Raw genomic sequence first — 13,407 nt, forward strand, 5'->3', positions numbered from 1 at the left:
AACAAACAACATAAATCACAAGTACTTGCTCATTTCAAACAAAAATAGAGAGAAGAGGAGGGTTTTATATATTAATAATAATTTGTATAAACAGCAGTATCGAATAAACTCTCTCTTTTATCCCTCCCCCATCCCAATCAATTAATAATAATTAATAATAATGATAATTAATGGTCTAGCTATTCTATGGATTTATCAATTATTTGGATTATTATTATTATTACAAATTTGGAATTTGATTTATTTATTATTTATTCCTTTCCATCACCAAACAAACGATCCAATTTTTGTTCAAATTTATGATAGTCTAAGAATTTGTAGAGGTCTTCTCTAGACTGCATAATGGGAACAACATTCTTTTGTGTACCATCCTTTTTAATGGATTCATACACTTGGAGTGTAGCAGCACTGGCAGCACGGAATGCACTGAGTGGATATAAAACCAAAGATACTCCATGATTGTACAATTCCTCTGCTCCAAATAATTCAGTCTTTCCAAATTCTGTTATATTTGCTAAAACTAAAATGAGATAGATAGGGGGTGAGTTAGGGATTAATAAGGTTGTTGGATAATTTACATACTTGGTACATTTGGTAATGCCTTTTTAAAAGCAGCATATTGTGATAATTCAGTTAAAGCTTCTGGGAATAACATATCGGCACCAGCTTCGATATAGGCCTTTGATCTTTCAATAGCCTTTTCCAAACCTTCGTTGGCAAGTGCATCGGTACGTGCCATAATAACAAAGTTTGGATCTTTACGTGCACTAACTGCTGTCTTGATTCTATCTACCATTTCTTCCAAACTTACAATTTTCTTTAAATCAAAAAAAAAAAAAGAGATTACATTAGTATGTTTGATTGATTGATTGATTGATTGATCACAGTTTAGTATTTATACCTTGCCTGGACGATGACCACATCTTTTAGCTTGAACTTGATCTTCAATGTGACAACCAGCAGCACCAGCTCTTTCAAACTCTTCAACAGTACGAGCAATATTGAATGAACTACCAAAACCAGTATCAGCATCCACAAGCAATGGTAACTTGGTTACTCTAAAAAACAAAAGAGAGAGAGGTATGAGTAACGTAAACATATATATATATATATAGTGACTGATATGTAGTTATGTACCTTGTAATTCTTCTAATATCTTCAACTACATCATTGATTGTAGTGATACCTAAATCAGGTAGACCATAACTAGCAGCAGCAACACCTCCACCAGAGAGATACAAAGCTTGATAACCAGTCTTTTCAGCCAAGATGGCAGAGTAGGCATTGATGGCACCTACCACTTGAAGTGGTTTACCATTAGCTACTGCATTTCTAAATAATAATCCTGCGCTCATTATATATATATATAACAGTTATAAAAGATAAATAGATAAATAGATAGTTATCTAACAACTAAAGAGAAATGAATGTATTTTGCACTTTGATCATCTTTGGTTGCCTGGTAAAAGATTTTTAAATAAAAAGATAAAATTTTTAAAGATAAAAAACAAGAAAGAGCAAGATAGAAAAAGTACACCATCAATATTATTATTCTTACTTATTATTTTTAACACATAGTACTATCATTTATCTATCTATCTATCTTTACATAGATAAAGTTAGAAACGGTCTTAAACTCGTTTGAAACTTAATGGAAAATAACTTGATAACCTGAGACAGAGGTTATCTCTTATAAATTTCCAAAAGATTTTTGGTGTAGATCTTTTGTTTTGGTCTACTATAAACAAGTAACTTCTCTGCTGTAGTGGTAGATAGATACCAGTAACAAATGCATTTAGTTTAATGCTTCTAGTATATTCTATTTCCGTGACAGATATATGATCATTTAAAAAGTATGTATAGTACTACATTACATACTACTTGGGGTTGTTTGTACTAATATAATATATTATCATCTTTCTCTCTCTCTCTCTCTCTTTAAATAGTGAAAGAAGATTTGGAATATAAATGTTTATTATTCAAGAGATTATTAAACAATGATAGAGTGTCAAAGGTGATTTGGTTGAATGTACACAAGATATTGGTTCAATATACAAGGAGTTTTAAAAGTGAATATCATCAGATCACTGCATACACTCATTATCCGAGGGCAATGCTATTTAAATATCGTGACTATGCTAGTGTTAGATGTCTATCTACACTACTCAATCGGTTTGGATGGGAGCAGATTGACAAGTTGTTTGTCAATGATTCAACTCATTTCTTGGATGATACAATGATTGAGGAATTGTCGTATCTGCGACCCGACTATATATACCATCACAGTAATCGTAATAGTGAATGGGGAAAACAAGTCTACGGGATTATACAATGTGAAGAAGAGGTTCAAAAGGATTATCAAGCATACGTGGACAACCCAAACAATTGGAAACATCCAGATACCCTAGAACAAGAGCATCCAACCCAATACTTGATTGATCAAATAAGACAATGTACATTTACCACAAAGTACACCTCAACACAAAAGAAACAATACATAACTCAAATACTCAACAACTTTAAAACACCTACAATATCTCAACAACAAAAACAACAATGGACAAAAAGATTTGGTTCAATTGAAACTAAAAGATCTCAATCAATTTGTGAACAATTAATAGAATTTTATACAAATCAAATTAATCAAAATAATAATAATAATAATAATAATTTGGATGATACATTGGAAGGAATAGGATTATTAAATTTATTTAGATATTATAGTTCACAACATGATAATTTATTGGTAGAGAATACTATAAAGAATTATCCACAATCAGTGGAAGTGTTGGTAGATGGTTTGGTCGAGTACGAAGACCACTTTTTCTGTCATTTCCATATGTTTGACGTACTTTGTAAAGTGGGTACACTACAACAAGTACAATATCTTGATAAAAAGATATCATTGTCACCCACAGACGGCGTACGACAATCAAAGGCATCACACAAAGCAATGGATTGGGCAGCATCTCGACCAGATTCAAAGGCTGCATTTGAAATTACAAGATTCCTACACCTAAATCGTGATGAACAATGTACACACCACGCAATACAAGACAACAAAAACACAGAAGTGGTTTTATACCTTATCAAACACAAACCAGTCCTCCAACACTACTATAGTATCCAGAGTGCCATCATGTCGCTGGATCTGTCGTTGATCAAATTTATGCAAGATCATTATCAATACGTAGATATAAAGGGACATAGAAACAGCCGACCAGTTGTGATATCTCGTTATCTTGTTGACGAGATGACATCAAGTCTCTCTGATGACAGCCTGTGCTCTATGATTACCTATCTCTTTCAACACTTTCAGGAAGAGATTTCTATCTACACCATGTTTGCCTCTGCATGCTGTAATGCTAGAATGTCGGCTGTCAAACTACTCCATTCTCTATTTCCTCCCAGTCAAAGCAGTGGTACAGCTCTTGTCAGTGAAAGAGCACGAACTACTATTCTAGATGATGCGTTCTTGGTTGGTGTGGATGATGAAATAGTTGATTTTCTCATCCAGAATAGACCAGACGTTCAATTTGGAGAGGATACATGGACCTATATTGGATCAAAAGGTACAATCAACCAATTGGAAATGGTTATAAAAGAACATGCAAGTAGGAATAATATTGGATTGGCGGTGGTGGTGGACTTGGATCAAGTTCATCGTATCATATTGACAAATGCAATCAAATATGGTAATATTGATATGATTCAATGGTATCATCAATACCAACGCACCATTTATGATCAATTGATGTTAAAACCCAATATTATTGCACATACTCTATTAAATGATAGACCAGATTGGATTGTTGATTTTTATTTAAAAGAAAATCAACCAACTCTCAATACTCTTCATTATCTGTACTATCGATCATTGGTTTCAGGTCGTGTAGATATTGCCAAAGCTATTGGTGAGCGTTTAGTAGAAGACACTCAACACTTGCAATTATCAGATCGAGAATTGAATCATATATTCATCTCAAGAAAATTGGTTTCATTACAATACCTTGCACAAATTGGGTCAATCACTCAATCCATTTTAGAATCTCAACCTTTTATTCTTGCCAATTTTGATTCCATTCAATCAAATACAATTAAATTATTTCAACAATTTAATTTAATATTTCCAAGACAAACTATTCATTATAGAGATCAAGATGAAGAAAAAGAAGAAAAAGAAGAAAAAGAAAATAAGATTCCACCTTTATCAATATCTCAACCAAATCCAACATTATTTTTAAAAATATTTAAAAATAGTTATTTAATTTCAAAAATAATGTCATTTACACATTTACCAAATCAAGAAAGATTGAATTGGAGTAGAATAGAAGAAGCTATTGATATTTTCAATTTATCACCAAAATACTTTAAATTGGTGTACAACAACATGTCAACTGGAAAGATTAAAAATATTGATTCAGCATTTATAGAACGTGTCATTACTTGTCGAGACTTGGAAATATACCGATTGTTGTTAGATGACCATCTAGATACTTTTACATTTGACCATATCGTCACACTGGCAGGATGCTATGACATTCAAATGTTGGATATGCTAATGTTGGCACTTGACCGTCAAAAGAAACATTTAGAAAGATCAAAAGGAACGAGACAATTTGGTTGGATATCATATGACGCACAGGTGTTTACATACATGATATTCGCTCGATACAAGTACTGTGACATATCGGATTTATTTTCTGGATGCACTATCACCAAAAAGTACACTCCAAAACCTGTCATTGCCAAGAACAAAATACTACGCGAGTTTGATCAGTCGAGTTTTAACCAGTGTCGAGCAAGTTTGGAAATAGGAGAGATGTTTAAATCGGCACTGCCTATGCTCAGCCTCGAGGAACTCATCATAGTGGCACACGATCCTCGCTTAAATACACTCATGACCACCCGAAACAACCATCAAATGAAGAGTTTTGATAGTTCTCGCAATCAAAACAAAAAAAGAGTTGATTCGATTCTATCACCTCAACATCAAAGACATTCGTTATGCACTGAAATTTTTAGATAAATCATCGTTCCCGTCGATACACGCCAAAACGATCCTCCACCTAGTCAGCAATCAAATACCACCCGCTGCTCAGCATCTATTGACTCCTCCGTATTCCCACCTAGTCAATTCTCATAAATGGAATGAACCAGATCTCAGTGTATACATTGATACATATGGTCTTCCAGACCCCGACACTCCACTCTTGATCGATCACACAGAGCTCACTGAAAACATGCGTCAAGTCGAGCCGTCATACTATGAACTAAACATACACGTGGATTGGAGCAACTACTCTCACGACTTGTTCTTTTCCAATAATATCGCTCCCTTTTACGCATATACTGGTATGACTTGGCATAAATTGGTCATGTCATCTCCCTATTGTGATGGGTTTGAAAGAATATTTTCTTATTTGTACCCAATCCATTATCAAGACAAGGTCGACAAGTTATTACAACAATTCAACAACAATCAGAATGTGGAATTGACAGAGGAGGATAAAAAGTTTATCTTTACTCTGCCAAGAGTAGACCCAAGTTTAAATGTCGATCAAATGTACAATTTCACAAAGTTGGTATTACTCTACACAAATCAATCACTTCAACAAGAAGAATTGGAGATTGATGAGGGTAGTACTGAGGAGTTTTGGGGGTCTTTGGCCCATGACGCTGGTAACAGATATATTCAGCCAATGGGGTTCTATTTCCCAACCTATGCCATTTTCCTCTTGGAGACTATTAAATCGGATTGTCCAGTAATAGCAGACTATCTATTTAACCAGAGAGAAGATGTTGAAGCCCAAGTAAGAGTACAGATTGAAAATATTAGAGGTCATATCAACCAAGTTTTCAAAATCATTCTATATATTGGTACACCCGATCAATTTGAAGTGATTAGACAAGCATCATTGGAAGGTGCACAACTATTAAAAGCATTTTTCAACAAATCAACAACTCCCAACTGCATAGATATGGAACCTTCAATGTTGGAATATGTCATTTCCAAGATGGACAAGATTAATTTAGCCACTTATTTACTATCCGTTACCAATGCCACTCCCATTCAATATTCAACTCTTAAAAATCTTTGGATATCAACTTTTCCCAATGGAGCCCACTCTGGTTTCTTGCCTAAATTTAAACCTATCAATTATTCTTTAATTCAAATTTATAAACAAGATAAAGAATTTTATAATAAATAAAATAAATAAAATAAATAGATAAATATTTTGAAAAAATGAATAAATAAATAATATTATTTATTTTGTTTGCCTCTTTTATTTTCTTGATTTCTTTAAATTTGATCCTTCTATTTGTTGTTTTTGTTTCTTTTTATTCTTTCTAGTCTGATATTGTTGTTGTTCAATATTAATATTATCATTTTCAGTTAATCCCAATTCTTTTTCTTTTTTTAATTTATATTGATTTTTAACAAATAGGAATAATCTATTATAGGTTGAATCTGATTTAATATTTTTCCAAGTACCAACCAATTTAACGTCTATTTGGTAACCAGAATGATAGAGATATAAAAACATCTCCATGTGAAATCCATTAATTAATCTTTCCATAAATGATTTTTGGTCAATGGCAAGATAATATTTTTTTAAACTTGTCGTGGAAACTAGTTGCCCTTGTTGATTTAGGAAATAGTGGAGCATGTCTACTTGTCCTGATTTGATCATCTCGGGCAGCATTTGTTTGAGTGAATATTGTTTGGGGTACTCTGTCATCATATATTTGATGATTTGAATACTTCCACTCTTGAGGGCACTGTCTAGATTATATACTATCCATTTTGGATGCCTAGAGTGAACGTATTTGAGATAATCCAGTCCTGTGCATCCATTGGTCATGACTAGTTTTTGAATCCTTTGACTTTCCTTTTCCTCTTTGATGTAGAGGTTGTAAAGTAGTCTTGACTGACACCTAGCAATCACTTCAATATCCGTTGACCATGTCACAGGTCTCAATTGATTGATTCCGGTTTCGTGGCCCAAGAAACCAAGTTGTTGGGCGAGTTGGATGACTGGTTGGACGAATCGATGATTCCAGTTGTTTGATACAATAGATACTGCCGATTCGACCGAGGTCAAATGTGGTTTGATCATGTTGATATCCTCTTCTTGAAATGCAAATTACAGTGGGTTGAATGTCGGGACTTTGGTTGGAGGACAAAAGTCAAAGCGTTCTGCGAGTTGTACGGGTGTAACAACTTGAGATAGATAAATATACACTTGTTCACTTTTGATGGTGTATGGCGTAAAACTATTGAGAGGGATGGGATAGTCGTTGTCACGCATCAACATGATGACAGATACCGCATCACTGTCCTCTCTCATCATTGCATACTCCATTGCCTGCTCTCTCTCGCCGCTAAACATTTGAATGACGGTTGGCAAGTCCTCCAACCTGACATGCTTGAATATCCTATACGAAGTGAATGCATTGGTACCTGTATTCATCGCATCCATTGTCTTTTCAATATGAATCTGTTGATCTTCCATTTCCAACTCTAGCATTTCAGTTATACCCAATCCTTGTAACATCATCTTTCCTTTTAGGTATCTATTAATATACGACAAATTGTTTAGTTGGTGAGGATGTCTAACTAGGAAATCATCCAAAGCTAATTCCAACGAATCAAGGTATTGATTATACTCGATGCTGGTCGATCGATAATTTGCCTTTAACCATTTAGCAGCTTTAATCATTCCAAATGATATTGGTACCAATTTAAACTGACTTGTCATTTCATCAATTGGAAACATGATACGATGATCAATTAGAAATTGTAGTACATGTTGATGTCCGTGTTTGAGTGCCGATAAATAAGATCCTTCAGTTGACAACTTGATTGGGTGTTCCTGATCGAGTAGTAATTTGATGATTTGTAGATTACCAGCTTTACAAGCCGACTGTACCAAGTCACCACCCAAGAATGAGTTTCTCTTTACTTGATAGAGGTATTTGAATTGTTCTAGATCATCTACACGTCTACATATCATTGCGATTGATTTCTCTGTAAACGGTACATGAATACCTCTCTTTAACTTGTCAATCAATAGGTTGGTGTGTGCCTGTTGGTCGTGTTTATTTGATAACATCTGTTCGGCCGTATACCAATGATCGTACCGACTAATTCTCTCTATACAACAACCAACATCTCTTCTCTGTTGATCACTTCGATTATGATGTTTAATAGTATCGATTAAAAATCTATTCCTATATATATGTAATAATAATTCCTTTGTTGTCGTCCTAAAATAAATTAATTAACAATAATAATATTGATAATCAGTATCTGCGATAGTTTTTCACTATCTATATCTATATCTATATATTTACATTATATTATCGTTACTATCGTGTATTCATTCTACATATATATATATATATATATGTATATGTATGTAAGTAACTTTACTAAACCGAAACGAAACAACTACTATTTTTTACATTTTTCTTTTTTGATCAAACTATTTAAATTAATAATTATTTATTATTTAATTATTATTAATTACTATCATATTTTGATTGAACAAAACAACAACAATCAACAATAATAACAAAATAATAATTTATTCATAAGTTCATAACAACCCGAAATCAAGGGAAGATATTTTTCATGAATAATATCTTGGGATTCTTGTTGGCCATCTTTGCTCACAATAAAACTCTATCCTCGATCATAGCTTTCTCTTATCTATTACACCCCCTTTTTGTACAAATACATATATAACAATGCAACAATTCGATAGTATGTGTGTTGTGTGCATAGATAGATAGATAGAAAGATAGATAGAAGATATATAGATTTCAATATTTTCACTTCTAACTTTTATTCATCACTGTATTTAGACTCATTCAATGAAAGACCCGCATCCAGTGGTGCTGGTAGACGTGGTGGCTTCCTCCCAACCCCTACTGGTGGTCCAACAATCTATTCACCAGTTGGAAGAAACACCAACTTGGCCATTTAAATAGTACTTCTTGTCATTCATCACCCCTTTCAAGCAATAAATCAATCAATGATCATGGTGCTTTGTCGTCATCATCTAGTCTCTTGATCCAAGAGAAAAATGATATGATTGTTGTTTTGAACACTCTTAAATTCCACTGTCAGTTTGGATGGCTCCCTCCCTGCTTGGTGCTATATATACATATTTGTCAAACCTATTTAATCCACAAGCTTTAATTTATTTTTTAAATATTTCAATTCATATTCAATACTTTGTTGTTCGATCGTATCCAATGATGAATCATCATCTGCTATGGTGGTTGATTCAGATGATTGCTGCTGTTGTTTGATTTCATCAAGTCTTTGTGAAAAATGGGTATGTAAACAAATGTACATTTGTGATTCCTGTTCAGAGAGTTGAGCGGTGATAATCTCCAACTCTTCACCAAGATTACTAATATTGTTTGTATCATGCTCCAAAGAATCCTGTAATTGTGAAAGTGTCTGTCGTTTATCGAGTAATTGTTGTTGTTGTTGTTTAATATCATTCAACAAGGCACCAGCCTCTGTGAATTTCTTTGCCTCTTTGGCTGTATTTTTAGCCAATTCCAATTGAGGTATCGTTTCATTAATAACATTGATTGCATTCTTTAATACCAATAAATCTTTTTGTTTTGATAATTTAGATGATTGAATAGATTCAACATCAACATTGATTGATTTAATTTTTTCATTTAATCTAAATTAAAAAAAAAAAAAAAGAAATAATTAATTAATATTCTTTTCTTTTCGGAATAGTATTATTTAATATTAAATACATACTGTTCAATATTTAAATTAAATTGACTTATATCATTATTAATTAATTTAAACTTTTCCTTTTTAGTTTTAATATCTGTGAATGTATTTTGGAATCTATTTAAAATATCTTGGTTCTCTTGTAGTACTTGGTCGATTTCACGGATGGTATTAAATGATTCCAAATCCTTTGGATGTTTCATTTCAACTAAATTATTTTCAAGTATATCCAATTCATCCTATAAATTAAATAAATATTTAATACTCCATCATTGCATAGTTGTTATTCTATAGTTTGTTTACTTACAACTAATTGATTAATATGATCATCTTTTTCTAGAATATTTTCTTTTTTCTTTTTTAATCTATCATTTTCTTTTGTAAACTTTGATGCTACACTGTCAATCTTTTCATCACATGATTCAATGTCTCGGTTTGTAGATTCCATTTGTTTCTTTTTTTCTTCAAGTATGAGTAGAATATCATTTATTTCTTGTTGTTGTGATTTCTTTTGATCCAATAATTGATTCTTTTCATCGATGAATGGTGATGCTTGTTGATTGATGATTTCTTGCAGTGCAGATTGATCTTTTTCCAATAGATCACGATCCAATTGTAAATGACTCTTTTCACGATCGATTGTTTCCTTTTTAACGTTAATGTCATCTTGAAGATTATTGATCTTTTCTTCGACACTATGTTGATAGATTCCCAGTTCTTTGTCCTTTTCCAATCGAATCGATTCCAATTTCTCTACCAATGAACGTATGGTTTCACGTTGATCTTTGGTTGCATCATAGGTATCGTCACCGTTCATCAAAGCATCGAGTGATTTGATTAAATTACGTTGTATTTCTCGGTTTCTTTGAATGACTGATTGCATCTCTACATCCAATTGACTAGCCAAATCATAGTCTTCACGTTCAACAGCCTCCAACTGTTGTTCTTCAAGTCCCTCTACCTTTTTTATATTATCCAATAATTCTCTATTCAGTTCTTTTCTTTGTTTGTATAGTTTCTTGTAATCATCTTTTATAACTTCAACTGTGTATCTTAGAATACTATTCTTTTCTTTCCATGTTTGAATTAATTTTGAATTATCATCTATTTCTTCTTCTTCTTCTACTTGTTTTTGTTCTTCTTGAGTTGTAGTAGGTATCTCTATATTGTTGTTGTTGTTGTTGTTGCTTTCAACTTCAATTGCAGGGTCATTTATCATTTGAGGTAAAGTATCATTTGATATGATAGGTTGTTGTTGTTGTTGTTGTTGTTGAATGAATACATTTTGGTCTTCTTGTTGTTGTTGTTGTTGAAGAGGATGAGTAAATGATGATGAATCGAGTTGATTCAAAGACACAGGTGGTTGTTGTTGTTGTTGAGTAGTATGTGTTGCAATTTGTTGTACCGATTGTCTTGGTTGTGCAGGTTGCTTCTTGACAATATTTAAAGATTGAAACATATCCATCTTTTTTGGTGAGGTTGTTGTCGTAGTTATGATAGGTGTAGTTGCAGGTGTAGTAGGTTCATTTTGTTGAACACTCGTTGTTGTATCATTATTATTATTATTAGTATTTGCAGGTTTCTTTGTAAATAAACCAGAAAACATTGATATAGTATCTAATATATATATATCTCAATATGCAAGATATAAATAGTATTGAATGTAGTTTGTGAGAGCGAGATAAATAGTTAGGTTTGCCGTATCAGAATTATGTATTCATGAATAATTTTAATTTAATATTGATATTTTCGCATTTTGAAGCAGTGTGGTAGACGATCATTCTCATCCCCATTTGGGATATTATCCTCCTCATCATCATCATATATTATCTATATCTACTATTTCTACTATATCTACTTATTGTTATTATTATTATTATTATTATTAAAATCACGATTCACATAATAGATAGATATATTGATCGATCAACCTAAAGAAAGAATAGAGGATCAATGAAAGTGTAGAATAGAAAGACGAATTTAAAAAGAGGCATTACATTGTAAGTTACAAGATAGCAGAGAGAAAGTAGATGTAGTATATAGGATTGTATTTAAATTAACATATACATCTTTCTATTCAATCAAGTTAAAAAGAGACAGAGAGAGAGAGAGAGAGATATAGAAAATGAAAGATTCTATAAAACAACAACAGACTATAAGTAACATATCGGCAACGACACCAACAACTTCTATAAATCCAACACACCATAAATTAATTGAAATATTAAGTGGAAGTGGAGCAGGTATCATAACATCATTGTTGACGACTCCATTGGATGTTTTAAAGATCACTCTGCAAGTACAAACACAATCACAGAGTGTCATTAGTACGACAAAAAGTTTTATTGAATCGGGAGGAATCGGATCACTGTACACTGGATTAAAACCAACTCTTATAGGCAGTGTGACGACATGGGCAATCTATTTCACAACCTACTCGTCACTCAAAACCAATATATCGAAATACTTGGACTGCGACATCAACTCTCCCAGTCTCCTAGTATTCTCGGCTATGGCCGCAGGTGCAAATACAAGTATATTAACTGCCCCAATTTGGGTTATAAGAACTAGATTAATTGTATGTTAAATATATATATATATATATACTTTCAATATAATTAATTTATTAATGTTTCCATTTATTTAATAAGACACAAGAAATGTCAGGAAGACAAAAAAATTATAATGGTATGACACATGCATTTGTAAAAATAATGAAAGAAGAGGGAGCAGCTGGATTGTACAAAGGGTTGGGACCAAGTTTGTTGGGCACTCTGCATGTTGGAGTGCAATTCCCAACCTACGAACATTTGAAATTGGTGTTGGAGCGACATCGACCAGAGGGACAACTCACATTTGTAGATATTCTCATGGCATCGTCATTGTCCAAGATCATAGCCAGCATGGTGGCCTATCCCCACGAGGTACTCAGATCACGTATGCAAGACAGCTCACCACACTCCCCGCATCCCTACCAGGGCGGTCTCATCAGCACATTCAAACGAATCGTGCGTGAAGAAGGATTCCAAGCACTGTACAAGGGCATGGGTATCAACCTTCTCAGAGTCACTCCTTCCTGCGCCATCACATTCACATCGTACGAATTTCTTAAAAAATATTTTACAACTACTTTAATAAATCATCATAATGATAATGGTAGTGATAATAAATCATAACAATGATATCCATCCACCATAGTGCAACTACTTCCATTGTACAATAATATTAATATGTTTGTGAACAAATATAATACCATTTTAATTTAATATTTGAATATTTAATATTTCCGGTTATTTATTATAATTAATTATAGATGTCTTCTACTCTTAAGAGACAAAAATATAACTCAATATGTATCAAAATAAGTTACAATAGATTATTTTTAAAACAATAGTCTCAGACTATTGTTCCTTTAATTCAATCTGGAGTGCTAGTATTATTTCCTTAAAAATACCAAAGTATTTTAAATTCTTTTTTTTTCAATACTACTTGTCTACTAGTAACTCCACTGGATTCATTTTGTATCTTTAGTTATAAATATATTACCTAGGTGCACGCCTTGGGTTACAAGAGATGAAATGGAGATTCACAACAAACATTCTTTCATTCAATTTATCATCATATTAGCCTATACACAA

General features: G+C 32.8%; 7 protein-coding genes across 7 annotated transcripts; 3 read left to right on the plus strand and 4 right to left on the minus strand.

Annotated features, from left to right (window-relative positions):
* Positions 1-251: 251 nt before the first annotated feature.
* Positions 252-1,355, minus strand: DFA_12217 (uncharacterized protein; the record flags this gene model as incomplete). The annotated part of the gene is made up of 4 exons (XM_004353802.1): positions 252-520; positions 583-817; positions 902-1,058; positions 1,138-1,355. 4 exons carry the CDS (start codon positions 1,353-1,355, stop codon positions 252-254), a joined length of 879 nt encoding a protein of 292 aa, XP_004353854.1.
* Positions 1,356-1,855: 500 nt separating this feature from the next.
* On the plus strand, positions 1,856-6,212 carry DFA_12218 (uncharacterized protein; the record flags this gene model as incomplete). The annotated part of the gene is made up of 4 exons (XM_004353803.1): positions 1,856-1,889; positions 1,947-3,695; positions 3,831-4,805; positions 5,134-6,212. 4 exons carry the CDS (start codon positions 1,856-1,858, stop codon positions 6,210-6,212), a joined length of 3,837 nt encoding a protein of 1,278 aa, XP_004353855.1.
* A 75-nt stretch (positions 6,213-6,287) lies between these two features.
* DFA_12219 (uncharacterized protein) lies at positions 6,288-7,121 on the minus strand (the record flags this gene model as incomplete). The annotated part of the gene is made up of 1 exon (XM_004353804.1): positions 6,288-7,121. One exon carries the CDS (start codon positions 7,119-7,121, stop codon positions 6,288-6,290), a length of 834 nt encoding a protein of 277 aa, XP_004353856.1.
* A 70-nt stretch (positions 7,122-7,191) lies between these two features.
* Positions 7,192-8,540, minus strand: DFA_12220 (uncharacterized protein; the record flags this gene model as incomplete). Its single annotated transcript, XM_004353805.1, has 4 exons — positions 7,192-7,225; positions 7,246-8,271; positions 8,470-8,489; positions 8,535-8,540. The coding sequence occupies 4 exons, from the start codon at positions 8,538-8,540 to the stop codon at positions 7,192-7,194; spliced, it is 1,086 nt and encodes a 361-aa protein (XP_004353857.1).
* A 214-nt stretch (positions 8,541-8,754) lies between these two features.
* On the plus strand, positions 8,755-8,993 carry DFA_12221 (uncharacterized protein; the record flags this gene model as incomplete). The annotated part of the gene is made up of 2 exons (XM_004353806.1): positions 8,755-8,770; positions 8,827-8,993. 2 exons carry the CDS (start codon positions 8,755-8,757, stop codon positions 8,991-8,993), a joined length of 183 nt encoding a protein of 60 aa, XP_004353858.1.
* Positions 8,994-9,119: 126 nt separating this feature from the next.
* Positions 9,120-11,375, minus strand: DFA_12222 (UvrB/UvrC domain-containing protein; the record flags this gene model as incomplete). Its single annotated transcript, XM_004353807.1, has 4 exons — positions 9,120-9,163; positions 9,244-9,710; positions 9,794-10,008; positions 10,077-11,375. 4 exons carry the CDS (start codon positions 11,373-11,375, stop codon positions 9,120-9,122), a joined length of 2,025 nt encoding a protein of 674 aa, XP_004353859.1.
* Positions 11,376-11,894: 519 nt separating this feature from the next.
* On the plus strand, positions 11,895-13,306 carry mcfW (mitochondrial substrate carrier family protein; the record flags this gene model as incomplete). Its single annotated transcript, XM_004353808.1, has 5 exons — positions 11,895-12,347; positions 12,421-12,509; positions 12,632-12,706; positions 13,083-13,122; positions 13,301-13,306. The coding sequence occupies 5 exons, from the start codon at positions 11,895-11,897 to the stop codon at positions 13,304-13,306; spliced, it is 663 nt and encodes a 220-aa protein (XP_004353860.1).
* Between the last annotated feature and the right edge of the window lie 101 nt (positions 13,307-13,407).

Source organism: Cavenderia fasciculata (genome assembly GCF_000203815.1).
Source record: "Cavenderia fasciculata unplaced genomic scaffold Scf_EUAJFUG02HR96I-5, whole genome shotgun sequence".
NCBI lineage: Eukaryota > Evosea > Eumycetozoa > Acytosteliales > Cavenderiaceae > Cavenderia > Cavenderia fasciculata.